This window comes from Lagenorhynchus albirostris, chromosome 2 (genome assembly GCF_949774975.1).
Source record: "Lagenorhynchus albirostris chromosome 2, mLagAlb1.1, whole genome shotgun sequence".
NCBI classification, from domain to species: Eukaryota; Metazoa; Chordata; class Mammalia; order Artiodactyla; family Delphinidae; genus Lagenorhynchus; species Lagenorhynchus albirostris.
In genome coordinates, this window is record NC_083096.1 from 131,024,174 (window position 1) to 131,051,809 (window position 27,636).

The 27,636-nt window shown below is 41.1% G+C and overlaps 1 protein-coding gene across 3 annotated transcripts in view; it reads right to left on the bottom strand.

Annotated features, from left to right (window-relative positions):
* Positions 1-27,636, bottom strand: part of CACHD1 (cache domain containing 1) — a 218,503-nt gene that overhangs the window by 82,124 nt on the left and 108,743 nt on the right. For all 3 annotated transcript variants that reach the window (XM_060139854.1, XM_060139855.1, XM_060139853.1), the window contains exon 3: positions 22,144-22,292. In XM_060139854.1, coding sequence (XP_059995837.1) covers positions 22,144-22,292 — 149 coding nt within the window. The remainder of the gene's footprint in view (positions 1-22,143; positions 22,293-27,636) is intronic.

A 27,636-nucleotide genomic window follows, 5' to 3' on the forward strand; every position in this document is an offset into this window, starting at 1 on the left:
GTCCTGGAGAATTCTCTGAGATGATGAGAAGGTGTTATTTTTGCACTGTCCAATATGGCGGCCACATGTGGCTACCAGCATTTGAAATGTGGCTAATGTAAGAGAGATTAAATTTTCAATTTTGTTTAATCTTAATTTAAATGTAAACAGTCACCGAATAGTGGCCACCATATTGGACTAGACTTTCTAGTGCAAGTCTAGAAAGTTCTCCTGATTATCTGCCTAATTATCCTTCAAGTCTTTGTTCACTTATCACTGCCCCAGAAAGGTCTATTCTGATTGTGGGTGACTTCCTAGTCTATGTCAAGTGTCTCCATCTTCTCTCAAAGCAAGTGTCATAATTTTTAATTTACGGCTCCATTTGCATATGTTTTTAAAAATAAATTTATTTATTTATTTTTGGCTGCATTGGGTCTTCGTTGCTGCACGCGGGCTTTCTCTAGTTGCAGTGAGCAGGGGTTGCTCTTTGCAGTGCACGGGCTTCCCATTGCGTTGGCTTCTCTTTGTTGCGGAGCACGGGCTCTAGGCGTGTGGGCTTCAGTAGTTGTGGCTCGCGGGCTCCAGAGCGCAGGCTCAATAGTTGTGGCACACGGGCTTAGTTGCTCTGTGGCATGTGGGATCTTCCTGGACCAGGGCTTGAACCCATGTCCCCTGCACTGGCAGGCAGATTCTTAACCACTGCGCCACCAGGGAAGTCTCTGTGTATGTTTTTAATGGGTGGATTTTGATAGATCAGGCTATATGAACAGACAAGAGCCCCTTGAGAGCAGACCCCACGTCTTGCTGGTTTTATTCACCACTGTGCATACATAACACTTAGCATTGTTCTTGTCAAAAGCAGGCACTCATATTAACTGATCTTCTATGAACATCCATCGTGACAGTGCTTAGCCCTATTCTGGGCTTCCTGAGAAGCCTCCAGAGGTCCAACAAGTGAGGATCATGACTCAGATAAATGGTTCCTAATTACTGAAAGTCTAGCCATATCAGAATCATGTGGAAGCATGTTGGAATGCAGATTCCTGGGATCCACCCTAGAAGAGTCTGATTTAGTGAGTCTGGGGTGGGGCCCTGGAATCGGACTTTGACAGCCTCTCCAGGGGTGAGAAGCCCTCCAATCCTGTCATGCAGATTCTTTAGAAATAAGGCAGTAGAACGGCTTTCCACGTGAGCACAGGTACTTCTCTGTATGCCTCAAAGAGACCAAGGACAGAGGATCTTTCAATTTGAATCAAGAGAGCAGAGTAATTCTTAGGTATGCCTGAAACTCACATCTGGACTTTGCAGTACAAATTACAAACTTTTTTTAGACCTACCTATCTCACGGTTGAGGAAAGTGACACCAAGGAACACATAGCAAATCAGGGACCTAAGAGAGACTTGACCTTATCACCCAGCTCTCTGTCCAAGGATGAGCCACACACCACACACTGCTTCATTTAAGTGACAAATAAGGAAGAACTTGTTAAAGGGGACAGGCAACTCAAGAGAGTTACTGACAACTTCTCCCAGAAGAAGTGTAAGCTTGAAGACAGCCCCGTTCTCCCCGGGTGGAGACTCCACGGCCAGGACCTGGGCCATCAGCCCTACCCCTGGAGAAGGCTGAAGTCCAGCACCGAGCACGTACAGACTTCCAAGGCCGTTGTGAAATGAGAGTTCGCTCCTGGGACCAGAGAGACCAGGGAACTATTTTATAGGTTGTTTTTCTTTTTGTACTGTATTGTTATAAAAACATTTTTATAACAATAAAACTGAAAGTAACATATTAACAAGAGTCGGTGCTCAGTAAACATTTGTCAGTCATAAAAGGTTTCACGATATAGTGCTGGTCATCAATAATCTGCCCAACCTTCTCTTCCCACTGTCTCCCAACCTATAGCTCTAACCAGACCAGTCCCTCAATACATGTTTTTCCTGTTGGGTCCGAACTGTGATGCTCTCTGGTGTTCACTGCGCCCATTCTACAAAGCCCCCAGCTCTTCTCATCTACCTTCCAGGAAGTCCTCTTGTCAGCCCCAGCCTGTGAGGAGCCCTCTCTCCTCTAAACTGACTAGTGCCACTCTGCATCTTAATTCATGCTTGTGTGTCTTTTCCCTAATTTTTAAATATTGTTTTGTAATCAGGCTTAGCATAATGTCAATGCAGTTGATGTCTGACAGATACAGACTGGTTGGTTTTAGATTCTGCTTATATCAGCAAAATACTAATCAATAAAAATTCTAACATAAGATTTATTACAAATAATGAGAAAATTATCTTACTTATTTTGCCTTCCCCATATACTAAATAAAGGTGAAGTGAGGGGAGGTGCCAAGATATTTTGTTATGGAAGCCTTATTGTCTAAACCCTACCATGTAGCACTTGAACTCCCAATTCTCTCTAAAACCTTGAGAAGTTCTTAGTTCTGCCAATGGATTGTAGGTTCCTTGAGGATTTATATTTCTCTCTCAGGTTTAGTGCATTCCTGGGAATGTATAGTTCTCCATAAGTTTTCTTATTGGTGGCTGACTAGTGTGGAAGGGCAGAGAGCTAAGTCACTGGAAAGCTTTGTATATTTTATTAAATCATATTCATGAACATCTATGATGAACAAGGAACTCCCACCCTGGCAAAGCATGGTCAGGAGCATGGCCTCAGAGGTACACAGACCTGGATTGGAGTCTGGGTTTAAATTGCTTATTGCTGTCTACCTCTTGCATAGAACTTACATTTTCTAAGCCTCCATTTTTCTCATCTACAATATGGTGATAAAAATAGTACCTATTTCATAATCAGAAAACAGCTTGTAAGAGCCTAGTACATAGTAAACATTTAATAAATAATAATAACTAGTAATGGATGTATTAGTAATGATAACAGTTAACAGCTACTGTGTTGTGTGTGTATATATATATATATATATATATATATATATATAAAATATCAAGAATATTCCAAGTGTTATACATGGATCAACTCATCTAATCTTCACAAGCCCAAGGGACATATTATTATTATCTCCATTTGAAGACCAAGAAACTGAGGCACAGAACGGTTAAATTAAGAAGCTCAAATTTATAAGCAGCTCATGCAGCTCAATAACAAACAACCCAATCCAAAAATGGGCAGAAGACCTAAATAGACATTTCTCCAAAGAAGATATACAGATTGCCAACAAACACATGAAAGAATGCTCAACATCATTAATCATTAGAGAAATGCAAATCAAAACTACAATGAGATATCATCTCACACCAGTCAGAATGGGCATCATCAAAAAATCTAGAAACAATAAATGCTGGAGAGGGTGTGGAGAAAAGGGAACACTCTTGCACTGCTGGTGGGAATGTGAATTGGTACAGCCACTATGGAGAACAGTATGGAGGTTCCTTAAAAAACTACAAATAGAACTACCATATGACCCAGCAATCCCACTACTGGGCATATACCCTGAGAAAAGCATAATTCAGAAAGAGCCATGTACCAAAATGTTCACTGAAGCTCTATTTACAATAGCCCGGAGATGGAAACAACCTAAGTGTCCATCATCGGATGAATGGATAAAGAAGATGTGGCACATATATACAATGGAATATTACTCAGCCATAGAAAGAAACGAAATTGAGCTATTTGTAATGAGGTGGATAGACCTAGAGTATGTCATACAGAGTGAAGTAAGTCAGAAAGAGAAAGACAAATACTGTACGCTAACACATATATATGGAATTTAAGGAAAAAAAAATGTCATGAAGAACCTAGGGGTAAGACAGGAATAAAGACACAGACCTACTGGAGAACGGACTTGAGCATATGGGGCGGGGGAAGGGTAAGCTGTGACAAAGCGAGAGAGTGGCATGGACATATATACACTACCAAACATAAAATAGATAGCTAGTGGGAAGCAGCCGCATAGCACAGGGAGATAGCTCGGTGCTTTGTGACCACCTAGAGGGGTGGGATAGGGAGGGCAGGAGGGAGGGAGATGCAAGAGGGAAGAGATATGGGAACATATGTATATGTATAACTGATTCACTTTGTTATAAAGCAGAAACTAACACACCATTGTAAAGCAATTATACTCCAATAAAGATGTAAAAAAAAAAAAAGAAGCTCAAGATTCATAGCTGGAAGTAACAGATCCAAGATTTGAACATATATTCAAGCTCTCATTCATAATGAATACATTACACTGTATCTCAATAAATCAATCAATAAATCATCATTAACATTATCTAACAGCTGAAGTAGAATTCAATTCTCTCAAAGGAAAGGATTACTCTGAAAGCTTGTGGGGCTTAGGGGAAATCTTTGCTTTTTACTTAATAGGAAATGACAGTAGCTAAGCATAAGGGTTCACCATGGATAGCTACAGAGAAAGATCCCTAGGGACAAAGATGAGGATGCAAAGGAAGACGAAGAAGATGTTAAAGGCAGGTGTTCTCTATTAATTGTAGATACCTTAGATTTTTAAAATGTTTACCACTGGCATAGCTTTGGAATTGGCCATTTTGGGGTTACACTTTTTATTATTTCACTCCAGAAAAGCCTCAAGCTCCCTTCCCATTCACCGCTAAAATCTGAGAGGTTTCAGGGCAGCAGTGGTAGCTAGAAGTTCCACGTGAACAGAAGAGCGAGCATGTCCATTCTCTGCATGGAGAAGAGATACAGCAGACCTGGGGCCAGCTCATAGCAATTTTCTCCTTTTCCTGGTACCAACTTTCTCCTCTGAGAGCAAGACCCTGGCATTCTGGTAATCTGACAACCTTAAACAAATGGCTTATGTACAAGAAAGATAAGATAGAACTAAGAAAAGACCAAGAAAGAGGAAATTTCACCAAATTCTGAAAAATTCTCACACGGGACAACAAATTCCAGGTGCTGAATAACATAACGGACAACAGACACAACTTAAGCTTTACGGTAAATGTGAGCGAGGCGTAAAACTGAAACACGGCTCAGGGACGCCTCAGCTGATGTGGTGCAAACACACAGCCTTCCAGATATCAGACCTGATCCAAAAGTAACACAGAAAATACCTGAAGCTCTTATTTTTCTGAAGGAATCCACAGAACAACCCCGATGTTTGAGAATTAAATAACCACTTTGCAGGAGAACCTCAGCCAGAGGGGCAATTTGACCTATTGTCTAGCTGGCTCACAGACCTTTGGATTCTGAAAGTTTACTAGCAAAGGATGAAACAGATTGTTACCTTGTTTCAAGAACTGGATTTAATCCTTGTTTCCTGGGTAATCCCCACATAGTGAATACTGGTGGTTTTAAATTAATTTATACCTATTAAATCCCCACATTCTGATATTGAAAGGATTCAGGGACATGACAATCATTCTCCTTCCTCCTGCTTCTTGCTCCATGGAGTTCTTTAAGGCAACAGTCTAAAGAACTCCATGGAGTTCTTTAAGGCAACAGTCTCAATGTCTTGAGTCTCCCGCATGTGGGGAGCACCCACTCCAAAACCGAGTTAACATGAAATGCAAGAAATAAACCTCACTCTGCTTCTATGGCTGCCGACACTGCTGACGTGCAGGCAGGGAAGGAAGCAGGTGTCAACAGGGGGCTTAAGAGATATAGGAGCATGGTGTGTCCAGAGCTGGTGAGTCAGCTGGGAGAAGTAATTACGTGAGTAAAACCCCCGTGATTATCTCTCCACCTTCTACTCACTCACACTCAGTAATGCTTGTTTCTCTTCTGGACTCCAAACACAGCAGTAAAACTCGCTTAGCCATCCTCCAGGCACCAGACGAACAGTGGCTTTGCCGAAGACAGGAGCACATTTTTATGCCCATATGCCTTTTAGAAAAATGATTTCTAAAAAGAAATGTGCTATTTACCCTGATTTGGAGATTGAGAAATGTGAAGTTCATTCTTATAATCCGTTATAAAAAGATGTCAGTTACTCTTAAGGGTTACCTAAGAGATTTTTCACTGAGAAATATATTAGCTGCCAGTCATATTTATAAAACTTCAGGTTTATGGAAAGGTCAAGAACTGGTAAAATTATAGATCTTCCTATAAAATAAGCAGGCAATTCAACTTATCTTTATATCTGTCCTTTAAAAAAGTAATAAGAGAACAATCCTATATAAATCTCCTGTAGACTCTCACTCTGAAAAGGGGAGATAGTGGATTACGACTGCTTTCTGTATTCATTTTCATAAGATAAAACCGGTGCCTGAAAATTAGTTTCAAGAGAAATAACTCCATCTTTCCTACCCGTTCAAGTTAAAAAAAGAAAAAACTTCCTTCTGGATTTACTTTCATGAACAACTGATCGAAACTTCATCCCGAGGGAGAAAACAGAACTGTGACTCCCACTTTGATCTCTTCCCCATGGAGAAATTCACTCCCTGCCTGGCTTGCAAGATGTTCACTTGATTGACGTTTGCTCTGATGTGCAAACTGCTTTGAACTTCAGACATTTAATTCCCATCAGGCTGCAGTCATTTTTATTCTCCTTCAACAGGATTTACAAGCAGGAGATCAGCAAATGTAGAAGGTAAAATAAATTTGCAGAAGCTTTGAATCTCACATCAAAACATTGTTCAAGTGAGTTCCAATTGGATTTCATTCAGCCTCGATTCACAGTGTAAATCAACTTTTCAGTGGAGTCCCAGTTTAAAAAGAAAAAGATATAAAGGAGAGAGACACATACACCAGTTGGGGTTTACTTCCTGAAATCTCTTTCTTGGTCTTTGTTTGAATTTCCTTTGGAAGGTGATTTGCCAGGCAAATCACTTAAAACCCTGGGTTTTCCTCAACATTTGCAGCGAAGCTGCTCAATTTATCACATAGCACACAAAAACCACACCCACAGTGTGGGCTCCAAGGACGCTGGTGAAATGCGGTATTGTTCATGGGCACATTTTAAAGGTAATAATTTAAAAAGCAAATCCCTGTGGATATCTCAGACGAGCAAGGCTTACAGTGATAGTTGAGTCCATAAATAAAGCCAATATGGTGACAGCTAATGGAGTAGGGGATATTTTTTACTTGTCTGTTGTTTTTAATCACTGCTCGAGATAGGTGCAAAAGGTTTAAAAAAAAAACAAACCAAAACACCACACATACACACCATTTCTTGTGGAAGCAAAATCTGTTATCGGATCAGAAGCTGGTGTGGAACAAATGCTGTGAGACTTCGGGTGGAGCTCCCAGCACAAGGCAGTCCCTTGCTGCTGGTGTCACTGAACTACCAAGTTCCATTCTAAGAGCAGCACACATTTTTCTGGGAAGCAAAGAAGGCAAGACCCCTCGACCAGTAGCTCCAGGAGCCTTTAAAAGGAGATCTGGACACCAAAAAACATCCTAGTGACGGCCCAGCAGTGCCTGGTTTACTCAGATATGACAGGGGGACATTTCACTTCACCTCCATTCAACCAGGTTCCTGCTCATTCTTTCTGGGAAGTGTCTGCTCTCCAAATATTTGAGCAATACCAGTTGAAAAGAATTAAACAAGAGCCCCCTTATCTTCCACTTAACCACCCATGAGAATAACGTTAAGCAAAGAAAGAGCTAAGATAAAAATCAAACATCTACACTGGCAAATATTTAAACTCTGTTTGAATGGTGGGGGAAGAGGTAAGAATGGGATCACTTCAAAAAGGAACTCTCGCATTTATAAAGAAAATGATACTCGACACCCAGCCCCAACTGAGTTTACTTAGTCAAACACCTAAATTAACGGGCAAGCTGAAAAGCTGTCAAATAATGTGTAATCACGTTCCAAGAAATGGTTTTTCCTTCCATCTCTGCAGAGATTGGAGAGATAAGTCACATTCTTTCTGTTCTTATCAGTAATAAGGATTAAATCTTCAGGGTTCAGCAACCCAGCCAGAGTGGAAACAAGGCTGGTTTCAAATGCCCTTGGAAGGTAAGGCTTTAGAGCAATCACGTGTCTCCCTCTCTGTGAGAGTCTAAGTGTCACACACACCAGCCATATTTCTTTTTTACCATTCTCACTACCCCCCTCCCCACCCCCCTGCCCACAGCAGATCACTGGGAGGAGGCCCTGCTGTAATCTGGTTTTGGCTTCTAGATTCCGTTTAACCTGCCTTCTCACACAAGCTTGGAAAACTGCACAGGTGTGACATCTGGGGGAATTGGAAGTGGATCCACAACCACGTTAAACATTTACCCTTTAACTTCCTCGTCACCAGGTTGGGACAGCGATGCATGAAGAAGAAAGAAAGAAAGGTATCTGAAAAAATAAGAGAAAACAGGCAGGTGGACAGAGGCCGGGTGGGATCCAGGCTCCCTTTGTGCCATTCTGTAGCCCCCCGTCCATCTCACCACTTGACCTCTAACAAGGACTTCACACACTTTACAGTTATTTATTTATATACTTTCTCCCTTGCTAGGAAGATGTAAAGAGAGAGATCCTTTCCCGTGTTTATCCCTAGAGCCTAGCCCAGAGTCTGCCTGTGAAGGGTAAAATTTTAGCAAATGCTGAATGACAAAATGCAGAAAACCGAAGAGGCTGAGGCTTGCCAGGACTGGAGACCAGAGCTTGTAAATTCGTGTGTTTTCTTCCTGCACATACGCTGGGTACTTAGTAAATAGCAGACAACTGTGAGTGGTATGACACAGACATCAGAGAGAAGCACTGAGAACCCCAGTTAGCCGATGACCTTGGAGATGAACTGGTTCATTCAATCTCTCAGGCACATTTGTGAAGGAGACAGACAAGGCCTATCCAAATCTCCCTGTTCTGTAGAAGGAACATGAAACGTAAGATGTGGAATACTTACGGTTAATGTGTCCTCAAAAGGAATTACTGACCCAATATTCAAAAGTTAATAAAGCTACGAGTCTGAAGATAGCTGGGTCCATCATCTTACCAGACCAGTCGAGTCTCCAAGAAAGATAATAGACGTGGGATTTTTAAATCTTGACCTTCTTTGGAACACTGATATTTTTGCACAATAAAACACGTGAAAACCTCAAGGGAAGTCCTCTGCTATAACAGGGTCTATTTCTTAAAGCTGGCAAAGACTACTCGGTAGTTTCTTTTAGAGACTAGCTAGCTAGATAGGGAGCAAGCAAGAAGGAAAACCGCAAGACCACTGCTCCCTAAAATCCATAAAAGGCCACTGGTGAAAATCAGTATTCTAAGCAGTGTGGCAGGTCTCCTGTCCTTCCTTCAGTGAAGGTCACCCAAGAAAAATCTAGAAAGCAGGAGTGTCAGCAGACCCAAATGCATATGTTTTCTGCCATGAGGGTGCTCATCAATACACCTAAAGATATATTTATATCTTTATAAGTATCACACACACACACACACACACGGGAATGACACAGACTACTGCAGTAACATGGTTTTAAGACCGAGAGATAAACTAACCAGACTGTGGGAGCTTAATATTCAGCCAATTTAGAAACTTCAGAGGCTCATACAATAGCCTCAAGTGAAATTCTAAGAAGGAATACATAGTTCAGCATTTCAACGGGCAGATAAGCCATTCCGATTTTACCACTGGTCAAAATATTTTACCATTAAAAGAAAACATGATTTGGAATCGGCAAACCTGGGCTCCACACCCAGCTCCCCGGAGTCCTGACACAACCCCTCTGAGCCTACTTCCTCATGTGCAAAATGCAGGAGGAGGGGGATTGTACCCAACTGGACTGATAGGATCATAGGAAGAAGGTAATGTAAGTAAAATAATGTTTACAGAAGAAAGTATTTTACTGAAGCATAAACATATGTAACTCTTTTACGTAAGTTAGATATTGCAACTGAGTAGGCCTTCTGAAATGTAAGGTGTTCTACAGAATCTCTGTTGAATTTTGAGCTCAACGCAAGTCCTTCTGGTACCAATAGCCATAAAGACTGTATCTGTAATATTTCGCCTGCCTGCAGGTAATAATAATTTTTAAGTGGACTGGAGATGAAATTGTGAGATAAGGCAGGGAGAACACTTGAAAGACTGAGATTCACCTTTCAGTACTGTGAGGGCAAAAACACAAAACACATCTTCCTGTGGAAGGAACAGGACCTGCGATAAAATTAAACTCAGTGGTCAAGAACCACGCCTGTCACTTTATTTGACCTTGTGTTACCCAAAGAAAAATAGAACAAGAGTCATTAGTGCAAAAGCACCTGGCTAAGTCACAGTGCTTTGTTTCTCATAAGAACAGTAATAATAAGAAATAAAATGTATATAGGGTTAAACAATTTTTATCATTTTTTTTCATGTGCACCACCTTGAAATAGGGCTGGAAAAAATAGGATTTGCCAACATGTGGATCAGCTGTTATGCCTAGAAACATCATTTTATACAAAACTCAAGTGTGCATCAGCACAGCATTAAAACTATACCTTTCCACTATGCCCTCTCCCCTGAACTGCCATGCATATAACATAGTTGGGGGGGGGGTGAAAACATCTGTGGGATGAAAGTAAAGTGATGCTACAGGCTAAAAACTCAACTGCTGGGCTTCCCTGGTGGGGCAGTGGTTAAGAATCTGCCTGCCACTGCAGGGGACATGGGTTCGATCCCTGGTCCGGGAAGATCCCACATGCTGCGGAGCAACTAAGCCCGTGCGCCACAACTACTGAGCCTGCACTCTAGAGCCCACGAGCCACAACTACTGAAGCCAATGCGCCTAGAGCCCGTGCTCTGCAACAAGAGAAGCCACCGCAATGAGAAGCCAGCGCACTACAATGAAGAGTAGCCCCTGCTCACCGCAACTAGAAAAAGCCTGAGGGCAGCAACAAAGACCCAACACACCCCAATACAAATAAATTAAAAAAACCCCAAAACTCAACCGCTTGCCAAACACCTCCTAAGAATGATCCACATGTGACTTAAATTCAAAATCAGCATGTTCATACTGAATTCACCTTCCTCTTAAATATCTTTTGCTCTTATTTTCATTGTTAGTTAATAATTCCTCTCCTCTGAGATGTTCAACTTAAAATTTAGAATCATCTTTTAAAATCTTCCTCCCCACCCAGATCTCCAATAAAATCTAGTTGGCAGAATCTATATATTCTATATTCCCTGTCTATGGGTAATATTCTAGGTAACCCATCACCACCCAGGACATCTTTTGTTTTGCTACAATCCTTCCATGAGGTGTCCTTACTTTTCTCGTAGATTATTAGGGTGGCCCAGCTTGACAAACGACTTGTCTCTTCACCACAGTTTATCCTTCACTTGCCAACGAATTAATTTACCCAAATCTCAGACCTTAACCACAGTCTTTCGTTGCTTTAAAACCTACTGTTGGGCTTCCTTGGTGGCGCGGTGGTTGAGAGTCTGCCTGCCGATGCAGGGGACAGGAGTTCGTGCCCCGGTCGGGGAGGATCCCACATGCCGCAGAGTGGCTACGCCCGTGGGCCATGACCGCTGGGCCTGCGCGTCCGGAGCCTGTGCTCCGCAACGGGAGAGGCCGCTGTAGTGAGAGGCCCGTGTACCGCAAAAAAAAAAAAAAAAAAAAAAAAAAAAAACCCTACTGTTTACAGAGGGAAACTTGTCCAGGCAACCAAGGATTCTGAGCCCACCCCATACATCTCTTATCTGCCATTCCAGCTGTATCTTACCCCTCACCACACTCAATGCTTTATGATGCTTGCTGTTTTCTGGTCTGAAGCATCCTTTCCCCTAGATATGTCTGCAGGAGTTCTACTCTTCAAGACCTCAACTACCACTCTTCTACCAAGCCTGAGTGCTCAGAGACCTCTGTTCATAATCACTTTTTCTTCTAAAAAAGTCTTTGGGTTTTTCATGACACTTGACACAGTCTGCTTAGTTTACTCTGCACCCTCTGAGCTCCCAAAGGTACAAACTGCTTTATTCACCTTTGTCTATCAGACAGGGTCTAGCACAATGTCTTGCACTTAACTATCTTGAACATGATACAGACAAGTTGAGTTGAAAGAGACATATACATAGATATCTGGAAATTTTGTGCTTTTAAATTCACCCTGCATAATAATCATTAGTATTGTTATAATAATTATTCATATCTATTATTATTATTGATTGAATCTAGCTAATAACTGAGATAACTAAGTCAACATCAACTTAAGTTTCCTATCAGAGCTTATCACAATGGAATAATACTCAGATGAAAACGACGACCATCTTGAATGGGCATAAAAGTATTTGAATTTCTGCCTAGAGGTAAAGTAGCTCAGTAATTCTGACATCATCATCACTGCCTGTACTCAAACTAAAGACCAAATCAGGTTTGCTACCATGCATGAACTCCTTCAGCAAATATATATTAAGGACCTGTTCAAGCAAGGTACTGAAAACAAAGTTGACAGGGTCCCTGAACTCAAGTGTAACAAGAAGAAAGACGAAAAGGCACACAGGATAGAAATATGACTTAGAATCCGATATCAACCACTCTCACAGCTATCCAGAATCAACCTCAGTCACCTTCAATTCATCCCTCTTCCAATACCCAACAGTGGGTGCCAACAGCCAAGTTCAGTCCCCCTTCTTGTTCCTTGCCTACATAAATGAAATCAAAGTAGGTCTTCTAGTAGTTACATGGTGGACAAGTAAAATCCCCTTAAAGGGGATCATCATTTCATTCCCTTTCTCAAAAATTTTAAATTCTCTCATTCAAACAACCAGTATTTACTGAGTGTCTACCATGCATCAAAGACACATGGAAGCAAGAGAACTGTCCTTCATTTCATTTACAGAGCTTAAGGTCTCCTGAGTTATTCAGTCTAGAATTTGAGGTTCTCTACAATCTGATATTAATCCAATTTCTCAGCTGCCTCTTCCATCACTTCCCCCAGACACAATGTCCTCTTCAGTGTTCCTGGCCATTTCCTTCCATGCGGGTTTCTTTAAATTGACCTTTCTCTCCTGGAGAGCTCTCTCTCCATACCCCTATACGTTCAAATCCTTTTCCTGCTTCAAGACTCAGCTGAAATGCTTCTTCCATAAACCATTCCACAAATGTTTACTTTTTTAAGTTAATGAATAAATGAGTAATTTAACCTCTGTAGGTCTTGTTGCATAATATCATCTTTTTTTTTTTTTTTTTTTTTAGGTAGCTCTCAAAAAGATGAAGAAAAATCCCCTAACAAAGCTAGAATTTACAAATTTGGGCAGCAGGAAAAGTTGCCCATAATAAATCTTGAGTTGGCTCTCTGGAGTATAGTTCAAACTGCTCAGTTTACAGTTGAGGAAGCTATGGACTAAAAAGGTTAAGTGAACTTTCCAAGATCACACAGCAAACCGGCAGAGCAGAGGCCCATCTGGTCTCAGTACTATATTCCTATGATATAATCTGTATCACAACTGAATTTAAACTGAACAGGAAAGCTGTCTTTACTGCTTAAGATGTTTCTCTTCTACCATGATAGAGACTGAATTGATTTAAAAATAAGATATTTAAAAAGAGGCTCGCCTCCTTTTAAAAATGAAAGAAAGCTCATGTTTGAGTTCAGTTTAAAAAAAAAAGGGGGGGGGCCTTCCCTGGTGGCGCAGTGGTTGAGAGTCCGCCTGCCGATGCAGGGGACACGGGTTTGTGCCCCGGTCCAGGAAGATCCCACATGCCGTGGAGCGGCTGGGCCCGTGAGCCATGGCCGCTGAGCCTGCGCATCCGGAGCCTGTGCTCCGCGAAGGGAGAGGCCACAACAGGGAGAGGCCCACGTACCGGGGGGGAGGAGGCAATCACAAGCCAGGACCTGATGCTCTTTAGTCCCTAAAGAATCCTAAGGAGCCTAGTACAGGAATCTGAACATTATATGTCAGCATGTGAATCATCAAAATTAAAAACAACTCTCTTAAGTAACTTATTTCTGGTTCCTATGATGTCAATAATACTTGAAGAACTTAAAATGTGAACACAGAAATTTGCACAACATCTAAATCATACCACAAAATATACAACCAATCTACATGGATAAAGACTTATTCAAATGCCTTCACTCCTTTGCAGGCAGCTCATTAACATGGGCATTAACTTTTTTTTTTTTTTTTAAAAGAGAAGCAGTCTAGGAGAACACTAGAAAGTTCCAGGAATGAGAGTCTGGAATCCTCCAATCTAACCCTGAGGGTTAGTAAAAATTCAACTTCAAAGGTAGGTTTTGTAGACCAATTTTCTATCCTTTCTCTAAGAGGGTGTGATGGTTAATTTTATATGTCAATGGGGCTGGGCCAGAGTGTCCAGATATTTGGTCAGGGACTATTCTGGATATTTCTGCAAAGGGATTATTATTATTGGATTATCAACATTTAAATCAGGGGACTTGTGGGTGGGCCTTACCTAGTTAAAGGTCCTAATAGAACAAAGACTGACTTCCCCAAGCAGAAGGAATTCTTCCAGCAGACTGGAACTGTAACTCTTCCTGGGTCTCCAGCCCCTGCTGGGCTACCCTGCAGATCTGGGACTTGATCTCCACAATCACGTGAGCAAATTCTTTAAAATAAATCTCTCTTCCTCTCTCTCACACACATCCTACTGATTCTGTTTCTCTGGAGAACCCTGACTAATAGAGTTATAATATGGGCTTATTCATGAGAATTGTCATCAGGAGGCTGTGTTCTTGCATCAGAACCTATGCTAGTTGCTTTGTCTGCAGCACAACACCCTCAACAGGTTGAAGGATGAGACCTGATTCCTGAAATCATATTGTTCTAGTGGGTGCCAGCTGGGGGATGCATTGAATTTGGGTTCTCAGAAAGTGAGACGAGTCCTCTATGCCTTCCTTGGTGACGGTATCAATCTCAGTGGACGTCCCAAATCTAAGACCTCCCTGTAAAATAGCAAAAATCCAATTTAACAATGGTGGCCAGAGTTTCTTCACTTTTGAGAATCAATGAAGCTTTTTAAGTCTCCCCTGATGGGTATGACAGAATTCTCTATAAGGCTGAAGTCTCCTAGCTTCGGGTGGCTGGCTTCAGAGAGCCTTGAAAACAAGGTGCTTACTTACTGTAGCTCCATCAGAATGTGACTTTGCTCATCTCAAACCTGGCCTAGATGCCTAATGCCAGCTCTCACCATGATTATCCAATTAACAAGTATTAATTAAGTGAGGATAACAGCACTGAATCCTACTTGGAGACACAAAAAAGAATAAAAATCTCAGTTCATTTTCCCAGTACTTCCTCCCTGGTTTAACCTCTCCATTGTTCCTGTTTCCTTAAATAAAGATATCAAAAATAAAAAATAAGAATGTTACCAGGCAGGAGCACCTACAAAAGAAATTGGGGAAGGAAGGAGAGAAATGGATTAAGAGATGTGGAAGGCAAAATTATTGACTGATTTATGAAAAAGTCAAGGGTTAGCAGGGCCTGCTGATAAAATAACAGCTTCAGATGTGCACAGGATAACCCAATCTCTGTGGCAAGCCGGGTTTCGGGGATAGATATTCTCAGTATTATGCATAAAGGAGCTATATTTAAACCTGACAGAAGGAGCACGTATGTTTAAGATGGCATATCAGGGAATGCACATGGATAAGACATTTTAAAAATTTATTAACATTATATCACATGCTAATGTGGGCCAAGCAGGTAATGAAAGTCAGGGGAATAGGCTGGGTGTAATGCGATAGGAGCTAGTGGGGACTGTGGTGAAGGGGAGAATGCAGGCTGTCTTCAAAGGGGGATGCTCATCACAGAAGCTGACTACTGCCCAGTGGGAATGTGGACTCATCATCGTCAGATCTGATTTTAGAGAGGACAGAAATTTGGATTTCTTTTTTTTTTTTAATTTTTGGCTGCATTGGGTCTTCGTTGCTGCGCATAGGCTTTCTCTAGTTGTGTTGAGCGGGGGTTACTCTTCATTGTGGTGCACGGGCTTCTCATTGCAGTGGCTTCTCTTGTTGCAGAGCACGGGCTCTAGGCATGTGAGCTTCAGTAGTTGTGGCATGTGGGCTCAGTAGTTGTGGCTCGCTGGCTCTAGAGCGCAGGCTCAGTAGTTGTGGTGCATGGGCTTAGCTGCTCCACGGTGTGTGGAATCCTCCTGGACTGGGGCTCGAATCCATGTCCCCTGAACTGGCAGGTGGATTCTTAACCACTGCACCACCAGGGAAATCCCTGAAGTTTGGATTTTTAAACTGTGTAATTCCCCTAAATTTTAAAGGTAGGCAACAGATTTTAAAACTTACAAATTTAAAAACCTTTAAAACATCTCGGGGAGCCAAGATAAACACACTTGTAGGCCAGATATAGACCACGGGCATTATTAGGTGTTTCTGTGTCTCTGCAATCCTTGCGAGGGAGCCCAGGATCTTGTGGACCCTCACCACCTAACCCATTACAACACAAAGGGAGCTGTAAATTAAATTACACGAGTGAATAAACTCATTCTCAAAATTATGCTATTTAAAGTAATACCATTGAAAATGAGTTTGTCTTAGATTAAACCACAGCCTATTTTTTTCCATGTTAGATAATATTAATTCTTCACATCATTCCTTCAACAAATATTGACGGAATACCTAATCACTATGCAGGACCCTGTACAAAATAATTAACTTCCAGGGCTCCTGAGTAAGAAGAGTTGACTGGTCTGAGAAGCAAAGTATCAAAATCATCTGAAAAAAATCAATTTTCTGCTGCTTTGCAGGTTCTCTCTGTTGTCATCATAGTATAACCTTCAGGGTGTATTCTGCAGAATATTCTATAATAGAGTGCTTTAAAGTTCCTCTCTCTTCAGAACTGGGCATTTTATTTTTTAAAAATATGCATAATCAAGCTTTAGTGACAAAAATCAAATATGGGGCTTCCCTGGTGGCACAGTGGGTTCGTGCCCCGGTCCAGGAAGGTCCCACATGCCGCGGAGCGGCTAGGCCCGTGAGCCATGGCCGCTGAGCCTGCGCGTCTGGAGCCTGTGCTCTGCAACGGGAGAGGCCATACAGTGAGAGGCCCACGTACCGCAAAAAAAAAAAAAAAAAAAAAAAAAAAAAAAAAAAATCAAATATGGATTATAAATCAGTAAAAATAAAATTCTAGGCCTAAAATATAAAAATTAGCCATTGGTTAAAATCAGTCATAAAAATTTTGGCCTAGTGCTAACTTGTCCTTAATACAGTTGGAGAAGCAAGGTCAATGGGCTACAGATACAATGTTAGTAATAAATAGCTCGAGTGCTATTGGGTCACTGTTGCATTTTTAAAAATGTTTACGGGGCCCACGTATTTAAGAATGGATAAGATCCAGATATAAGACTGGTGATCCCTTATCTCAAGTCCACTTGCTTATATTTACTATAATGGCATTATTAGTGCATATGATTGTGGCCAGTTCATGGGCATAAAGAGTTTGCTTTATAGGGAATTTCCTGGAGGTCCAGTGGTTAGGGCTCCGCACTTTCACTGCTGGGTTCAATCCCTCGTCGGGGAGCTAAGACCCCACAAGCTGCACAGTGCAGTCCATCCGCATCCCCCTCACCAAAAAAAAAAGAAAAAAGTTGTTTGCTTTATAGGACAGTAAAATCTTACAATTTGGAAGGACTTCTCTTAACAATCTTGAGCCCATTTTTCCTTAACTTCAGTCATTACCATATCGATCATCTTCAAAACTTTGGTCACATTCCCTTAATATTTTCATTTTAATTAATGCGTTTTTTAAATTTAGGTATATTTATTTTAAAAAGAAACTTTATGTTGCTTCCATAAGAGAAAAAACAGTATCTCTTGACAGAGACGATAACCTGTTTTTAGTAATTTCCTTACATTGCTTCTCAAGACTGGGAGTTCTTCGTTTCTGCATTTAACTCCAACATGGACTCCCTGAGATTCAAAATGGAGACTTTTTCGGAGGGATTGAAATATAAGAAAGAGGGACTGAAAATGTCCACACTAGGATACCACAATGGTTAAAAAATGCAGATTAAAGCGTTTTATGAGAAACTGGAAAAAGGGCAGCTAAGGATTCCTACCCCGGTTCACAGCAAAAACTTACTATTAACTCTTCCCATCTTTGAATCTTCATTAAAAAGGTGAAAGAGCCTCGATTTTACAAAGTATTTGTGCTTAGCCAATGCCTAGAGAAGTGTCAGCTCAGTGTTCACTCCAAAAATTCCTACACACATTCTCTGGCAAGTGAGCTTCTTGTTTAGCCAAGGAGACTCAGTCTAAGAGAAGGGTAGTTGTCGCTTGCCACTTTCAGCTGCAGACGGCTGTGATCAGATCTCTCTTTAAGAGGGAACCTGTTTTTTGTCATCTGTACATCTTCTGAATACTCAGCTTTATCATCAGAACTCTTCTGGTTTTACCAGATTCACCCCAAATGGCAGCTCTTGGCTCTGTCAACTACTCCTGGTAAGGAGAGAAGATTGCATTGCGGTTCCACAGTTTGCATTCTACATTCAACACAGAAGTCCAGCCTCTAAAGGAGGAACAGCCTCTCATACTCATCTGCTTACTCAGCATGGGTCCTGCTAGAAGTATAATTCAAGTCTCTTAGATGTTAAACTGAACTAAGTGAGAAATTCCTGGAGGGCAGAAACTACATTTTACGGTTTATTATATTCACTTAGAGGTAGACCACTAGTTTTTGCCAAATGGCTGGATGGACTGCATCTCAGACCTCAAGCCTTATCCTAGCATAGTCAAAATGGAAACCACTGTCTTTATTGCAAAACATTTTTTTTTTTTGCGGTACGCGGGCCTCTCACTGTTGGGGCCTCTCACGTTGCGGAGCACAGGCTCCAGACGCGCAGGCTCGGCAGCTGTGGCTCACGGGCCCAGTTGCTCCATGGCACGGGCGATCTTCCCAGACCAGGGCTCGAACTCATGTCCCCTGCATTGGCAGGCAGACTCCCAACCACTGCGCCACCAGGGAAGCCCTATATATATATTTTTAAATTGAAATTATACTATACATGCTGCTTTGTGACCTACTTTATTACTTATCCACATATTTTATTAAATATTTTTCTTTTTTTTTTTGCGGTACTAGGGCCTCTCACTGTTGTGGCCTCTCACTGTTGCGGCCTCTCCTGTTGCGGAGCACAGGCTCCGGACGCGCAGGCTCAGCGGCCATGGCTCACGGGCCCAGCCTCTCCGCGGCATGTGGGATCTTCCCGGACCGGGGCACGAACCCGTGTCCCCTGCATCGGCAGGCGGACTCTCAACCACTGCGCCACCAGGGAAGCCCTACTCCAAAACATTTTGATGTAAGTCTTCCCAAACTTGAGATGTGTACAGTGTGTGTATGCATGTATGGCCATTTTCACAAGTCAGCAAATTCTCTTCTACAGCATGGCTGCATCTTATGTTATCACCTTTTTGAATGTGACATAATTTCCTTAACTAATCTCCTATTATTAGAAATATATACAATATAGGATAGGAATATACAATAGGAATATATACAATATTCGCTATTCTAAATGGCACTACAATGACTCTGTTTACAAATTTATCTTTAAAAACATGTCATTATTTCCTTGTGATATTCTTCCAAATGACCAGATCAAACAAGATGCACACTTAAAAAAAAATTGAAGTATAGCTGATTCACAATATTGTGTTAGCTTCAGGTGTAAGCAAAGTGCTTCAGATATATATCTTTTTTTCTGATTCTTTTCCATTATAGGTTATTACAAGATATTGAATATAGTTCCCTGTGCTATACAGTAAATCCTTGTTGTTTATTTTATATATGGTAGTATCTGTTAATCCCATACTCCTAATTTATCTAACCCCCCACTTCCCCTTGGGTAACCATAGCTTTGTTTTCTATGTCTGTGACTCTGTTTCTGTTTTGTAAATAAATTCACTTGTACTGCATTTTAGATTATAGTGATATCATAGAATATTTGTCTTTTTCTGTCTGACTGACTTCACTTAGTATGATAATCTCTAGGTCTAGATGCACACTGCTGAAGTTCACAGAATCTCTGGTGATGCCACCCACCTGGTATAGTACTCTGCTTAGCGGAACCACGGCACCTCTCCGCTGTGTCACATTTTGCCCTAACTATTTATTATGTTCAGTATTTGGCCCCCACCCAATAATTTTTTAATTTCTTGAGAGCAGAAATTACTCTCAAGTAGAAATTCCATCCCCTTACTCATCCCCATATCCAAACCATTCCAGATCCCAATAAATAGTAATCAAACACAATTGCGAGGTACTGGGATGAAAATGGATGAGGTGTAATCCCTGCCCAGAACAGCAGGGGAGGCAGACCTACCAACAACTACATGTGAAACATTCAGCTCTACACTGTAATAGAGATGGAGGAAACTTACTATGGGAACAAAGATGAGGGAGCAGTGAATTCCTCCAGGGCAAAGGTAAACAAGGAGAGGGGAAAAAAAGAGGTAACAGGAAGCTATGGAGCGAGGCAAATTATTGAATTACTTCTTGAAACATTAATAGAAATTCATGAAGGGGGAAAATAATGGGGAGGTGACGTACTAGGTAGATTTACGAGTAGACGCCAGTCAATTCAAGCTTTTTGTTTCATCTAGAGTAGTTCCACCTAGGAATTTCATGAAGATCTCCCATCTTCTGAGGCAACTTCTGCACTACTGACATTCTGAGCCAGATAATTCTTTGTTTTGCAGGGCTGTCCTGTGCATTATAGGATGTTTGCAGCATCCCTGGCCTCTCCTCACTACATGTCAGTAGCAACGGTCCCCACCTTCCAATTGTGACAACTGAAAATGTTTCCAGACGTTGCCAAATATCCCTGGGGATGAAGGGGAGTGGAAATCACCCTGGTTGAGAACCAGTGTTTTAAGCGTAATTCTAGCTCTAAGGACTTCTCCCTTATTATACTATCTTTTCTCTCAGCCAGGAAATGATTTTTTCTTTGGTTCAAAGCCCTACTGGACGCTTATTTTATTTTTAGGTTAGAGACAAACTGTCAAAAACATTAAGCTACTGATGCCCCAACTATAAAAATGATATCAGTAACGAAAAATGAAATGTTCACTGTGATAGCAAAGTATATGTATCATGGCTGATATTTGTTCAGAACATTACAATTTGCAAAATACTTTCATAATTGATTTTACTGAATGCTCACAACATCCTGTGAAGTATCCATCATTGATCCCATTCTAGGGATGAAGACAGGCTGGGTCAAAGACATCAAATATCTGAGACCACCTGAGTATTAAGTCCTGGAGCTAAGATTCATATCCGGACAGTCTCATTCCAAATTGTATACACTTTCCATTTAGTTTAGCAAAAAACTAATATGAGCTTCTCTAGGTTGCAGACAGGCTAAGCCAGAGAGAAAGACTCATCTTAATATCACACAGATGGAGAAATAAAATGACTTGAGGATGCTCTGTTACCTACATAGCCCACCAAGAAGCTGTAATAAGTAAACACTTCTTTGTGGAAGCAAAGCATCACTTAACTACCAAAAAACTATGTTGTCTCCATCCTTTGCATAGCTTCAAGAGCACTTATTATGCAAAAAGAAGAGTGATACATACTAAATATGCTAACATTTACACTCATAATTTTTAAAGTATGTTAACTTATTTTAGTCATTCTATTGTAAACAGCCAATTCTAAATTGGTATAATAGAGATTATTATCCACTGATAGAAAACTGTGCATACAAATAAACATTAAGTAACTAGATTATGGTCACACAGATAATTAGAGACTAAATCAAAATTAAGTTCTTTGTACCTCTAGATAAGTGTTCTTTCCCCTCCAAGCAGTTTCCAGCATCACACGGCCCTATACACCTCCAGATAGAAATATCACTATGCCAATAAATAAAAATATCCTCAACCATTCTGTTTCAATATTATCTGAAGCCACATCTGCCTTGGTAGTTTTAAACACACTATAAAGTATGAAGTGGGAGTTTTTTCTACTCTTGTATCAAAGATAAAAAGCATTCCCTTAAATCAGGCAAATTAGCAGAATCAGTGAAACTGTCTTATTCATGATGCATTAGTTAACACATGAAAAAAATGTTTGCAATTTTCTAGACTTAGTCAACTCTGTACTCAAACAATGCTTGATACTTCTGAACCTGGATTGCAGCCTGACAAAAAGGCAAGCGGGGAAGGTCCATGAGTTTCCTGGATATAGTCGTACTTCTTTAAGAATTACTTGTCTATGTTAAGGTAAAGAGCTAATTTAAGACAGGAATACATTTTGCAATAAACAAACAGGTATTTTAAATATGAATGGAAAGCCATTCAATTCCTGGTTTAAACAACAACAAAAAATTCCAAGTCTTACTCCATCATAGAAGGTGGGATAGTACAGCAGTCTTGAATCGCAGTTAGAGGAGAGGTCAGGTGAGCCGTGTAGGATGCTTCTACAACTTGCTTGTTCCGGTTGACCACATCCAAGTAACGGTTGAACTTCTCTCGGATTTTTTTGGCTAGCTGTAGGATGAGAGTAAGCAAAATAAATAGAAAGACCAGGACAATAACCCATTGTACTTTTTCCTATAAGTTCATCAATTTGTGTCACAAGCTGCCTGCAGTAAACTTCAGGTAAGATAAACACACACCCAAGTCTTATTTCATTGTGTAAACTGAAATAAAAATTGCAAAATGCCCAGAAGGCACAGAAGGATACTTCAACAGCAGTAAAATAATAACTTCTATCTTACAATAGATTATAATACATTAAGAACTACCCGTGTGCTCAAATTCAGATAGAATGCTGCTGACCCATAAAATGCCTTGCTGGAGAAAACGAAGTCTGTTGATATTATTGTCGGCATGACAGTGGGTATTAGGAGTTACAGAGCAACAACAGTGATTGGAAGAAAAAATGCCACTATTCATGGTTCTCGATTCCCACAGATTTTTCAGGAGGAAAACACTTGAAGGAAGGGAAATGATATTCAGTATCTTCTGCTACACAACTCCAGGGGGCGCCATTCACAGCCTTCCATGTGAATGGCAAATCCCTGAAGTTGTGCAATGCAGACATCCATACAAAACAAAATACATTGTTAGAAATAGATCTGTGTTTGGTCTGTTACACCTTTAACACGGACAAATATCTTTCTTAACTGCTGTGAACAGAACACTTCATCATAATACACTTTCATATGGGGATAGCAAAAGCAAATTGCTAAGCATACTGCTTTTTTCTCCATTGTTCCCACCAAATATCACAGCTTAATTAGAGATCTCTAAGGAAAACAGTGTTGTTTTTCTTCCCCTTAAACAAAATGTTACCCAAATGCAGTGACTGATAGAATTATTGCTAATTGGTTTTGTAGAGCTATTCATTATCAGCACACTAGAGGAGAACTAATCATCTCCTTTGGGTCATGCATCTCGCACAATCCAACAGCTTGGAGGCTGAGAACATGGAACCAAATCAGAATATCTTCGTTTGTTATTTTCAAGCCGATTTTCAAATCTGCTTCAAATTTCCCACCTACAAGTGTCATTCTTCATCGCCCTTGGGAACAAATGTTCTGTAACAGGATAAAGATAAGGTGTGCTTGAAAGGACTGGAATTCCAAATAACATCTTCACAAATTCACTTCTAAAATGAAAAGGGAAATTGCAAACATTTCTTTCCCTCACACATATCCAAACACACAGACACTTGAGAAATACCCCAGTGTTTCTTCTACACATTTGGAGAATTCTAACTTAAAGCCAGATCTAGCTCATCATGATATTCTTTTTTTTTTAATTGGAGTATAACTGCTTTACGATGTTGTGTTAGTTTCTGCTGTACAATGAAGTGAATCAGCCATATGTATGTGTATATCCCCTCCCTCTTGGACCTCCCCACCCCCCATCCCACACATCTAAGTCATCACAGAGGACTGAGCTGAGCTCCCTGAGCTATACAGCAGGTTCCCACTAGCTATCTATTTTACACATGATAGTGTATTTATGTCAAACCTAATCTCTCAGTTCATCTTAGCCTCCCCTTCCCCCCATGTCCACACATCTGTTCTCTACATCTGTGTCTCTATTCCTGCCCTGCAAATACGTTCATCTGTACTATTTTTCTAGATTCCACATACATGCATTAACATATGATATTTTTCTCTTTCTGACTTACTTCACTCTGTATGACAGACTCTAGGTCCATCCACATCTCTACAAATGACCCCATTTTGTTCCTTTTTATGGCTGAGTAATATTCCATTGTATATATGTGCCACATCTTCTTTATCCCTTCATCTGTTGATGGACATTTAGGTTGTTTCCATGACCTTGCTATTGTAAATAGTGCTGCAATGAACATTGAGTTACATGTTCCTTTTTGAATTATAGTTTTCTCAGGGTATATTCCCAGTAGTGGGATTGCTGGGTCATATGGTAGTTCTATTTTTAGTTGTTTAAGAAACCTCCATACTGTTCTACACAGTGGCTGTATCAATTTACATTCCCACCAACAGTGCAAGAGGGTTCCCTTTTCTCCACACCCTCTCCAGCATTTGTTGTCTGTAGATTTTCTGATGATGCCCATTCTAACTAGTGTGAGGTGATACCTCATTGTAGTTTTGATCTGCATTTCTCTAATAATTAGTGATGCTGAGCATCTTTTCATGTGCCTCTTGGCCATCTGTATGTCTTTGGTGAAATGTCTATTTAGGTCTTCCACCTATTTTTTGATTGGGTTGTTTGGTTTTTTGATATTGAGCTGCATGAGCTGTTCGTATATTTTGGAGATTAATCCTTTGTCTGTCGTTTCGTTTGCAAATATTTTCTCCTATTCTGAGGGCTGTCAGATCCAGCTCATCGTGATATTCTAATTTGCCTCACTGCCTATTTTTTAATGGGCTAAGAATGGCTCTTACATTTTTAAATGTAATTTTTTAAAAGGTATTTTGTGATATTTAATAACTATATGAAATTTGAATTTCAGTGTTCATAAGTAAAGTTTTATTGAAACAGTCATTTGTTTACATATTGTTTCTGGCTGCTTTCATTATGCAATTGCAGAGTGAAGTAGTTGGAATAGAGATTGTATGGCTTGCTTTGCTATAGGCAGAAGTCAGAAGCCCTAACATGTCCAAGATTGAGCCATAACTCCAGTAATTTTATAAAAATCTGCGCCCCATTTAGAAGTGGGGGTCCCTCTACTCCCACTGCTTGAATCTGGGTAGGCTTTTGATGGCTTCTACCAGTAGCATAGAGAAAGTGACACTATGTAACTTGCAAGGCTAGGTCATAAAGGGGCATGCAGCTTCCGCCTGTCTCTCTTGGAATGCTCTCAACTACCATGCTGTAAGAAGTCCAAGACACATGGAGAGGGCACAGTCAAGTGCTTGGTTGGCAGCCCTAGGTGAGCAAGTCTTCATCCCAGTCCTTGCTCCGGATATGAGTCAAGAAGCCTTTGGATAATTCCAGCCCCCAGGCTTCACTGATGGAACCCCAGACATTACGGAACAGAGGTGCCATCCTTGCAATGCCTGAACCACAGAATCCGTAGGCATAAAGAAACAGTTGTTTATGCCACTAAGGTTGGGATGCTTTCTAATGCAGCAACAAGTAACCGGAACACCCAGGATAGGTGGAATTCCATCCTAAGATAAACATGTTGAAGCTAAGCTAAACAGAGCTGCTCAGACAGAAGCACTGCAACTAAATCATCAGAATTATCGAGACTGTAGCCTGTGAATTATAAACCTGTTGCAATGAGGTTTCAGGGTTCTTCAGAAAATCATAACAGCTGCCATACAGTGGTACTTACCATATGCTAGGCACAAGGACCCTACAATGGAGGTACTGTCACCTTATATCAATGAGCCACAAAATAAAAGGACCCACTCACTCATTCAGAACTCACAACTGTCTTGCCTATAAAACCTGTGTGTTCACTTGCTCAGCTATGGTGCCCCAGACAAACCTAACTTAAGAGAAGCTGCAACATGATCAGCCATGGCACAGAGTGGGCTGGCCGTGGAACTAAGTGTTCCTTGGGTTGCAGAACCCAAGGGGGGGGTGGTTACTGGCTGATGGGAGATTGGCCCTGCCCGGGGGTTGGGGAGCAGGGGGTGGTATCTGCCTTTGGCCTCCTGGTTAGGGTGAGTCTCACGCTTCATTCTTCATAGGCGGAGGCACTAACTTGCACGCAGAGCCCAGACACGCAAGGCAATGAACAAAAGGTCTCAGAAGCAAGCTCTCTCCACTAGGATTCGCACCTCTTGGTCAGAAACCCCTGTGTTTCATACTGCGACACCCTATCTTGTTTATTTAAAACAAATAATTGCCAACATCTGTTGAGGGCTAACTATGTGTAGGGCACTATTCTGAGCACCTCACAAGCATATATCAATTTAATCCTTCAAAGAACCCTATAAAGTACACATCTCCATCTTCTAGAAGTGGTTGCTGAAGGTTAAATAACCTGCTCAAGGTCACAAAGCCAGTAAGTAGTAAAGCTGGGATCTAAAGCCAATAGCATTCTGCTTTAGGAACAAAGCTCCGGGCTTTATGCAACACTGCTTCACTCTGTAAACACACAGACCAGCAACCTCCCTCGCCATTTCTTTTCAAACCCGTTTGAGCAACTGCTGTGAAATTCTCGGCAGGATACCATAAGCAATACACAGCCTCATTACTTTATAATAAGAATTAGATTTTTAATAGTTTACATTTCATTTAAAATGCTTCATAATTCCTATGAAAATCAAAAAATTGAAGAAGTTTAGAACTGCTAAATTCTATCGCCAATATGAAAAAGGGATCGGGCCGAATTTGAAATAATGTATCCTCCAAAACAATGCCTATCTGTTACCTGACTACTGTGGTATCAGTTCCATTGAACTAACTTAAACTGTTCTGATTACTCCACGGTGTTCCAGTTTGTTCATAACCTGGAAGGAGAACAGAATGAATGTACCATTCCTATCCTGCAGGAAGTGAACTTCAGAATCCAGTATTTTCCTCTGGGTTTTCATCTGAGTTAATTTATGTCATCACAGAGTAGTAAGATGAAATTGTAATTCCTATTTTATGTGTGAAAAAACAGAGGCATGTGGAGCTTGAGGGTCTCTGGATTCCCAGGGGGTGCCTGGCCTCCTGTGACCCCACTGCCTGAGATGACCCACCCTGTGCCCTTTGGACAAGGACGGCGACAGTCACTCACAGTAGAAACCTCACACTCCACCGTGGGGTAGATTTTCCCTTTCGAAAAGCAATCTCTTTCAGCATGCCAACCAAATCCAGGTTGCTGGGCAAGCATAACAATCTATTAGAGTAAAGATAGCCCACAGAAAGATTAAATCCTGAATGTATCTGTTAAATGCGAGAGAACTGGCTACCAAGGCGGAAACTTCCAAGAGGCCAGACAGATTCTGCGTGCGTATCCTGCCATGATCCCTGCAGACAGGCGAAAACAAAGGACGTTCTCAGCAAAAAGCTACAGGTGGACCCACAATCCTCCTCACTGTAATTAAAAACATTTTTCTTTCCATGGCTTAGCTTTCATCTTTTATCCTTCTTTATCCTCTCCCCTTCATCCCCTAAGGGGTTCCTGAATGCTGATGAGATGACGGGACTGAAACCATCTTGTCATCTTTTGGGTCAATTCTTCGGCTAGCCAGCATCCAGCCACGGGTCAAATGATGAGTAGGTAGCGCGCCGGTCCCCATGGGAACAGATTCTAATTTGTCATCATCTCCAGTGACAACGTTTCATCACAACATCAATGAATTTCTTTCTTGCTGAATTTCACTTCCCTTAATTTTCCCATAGACATTTCTGTCATTTGCATACTTCCCCAGAGGGCCCCCCCCCTTTT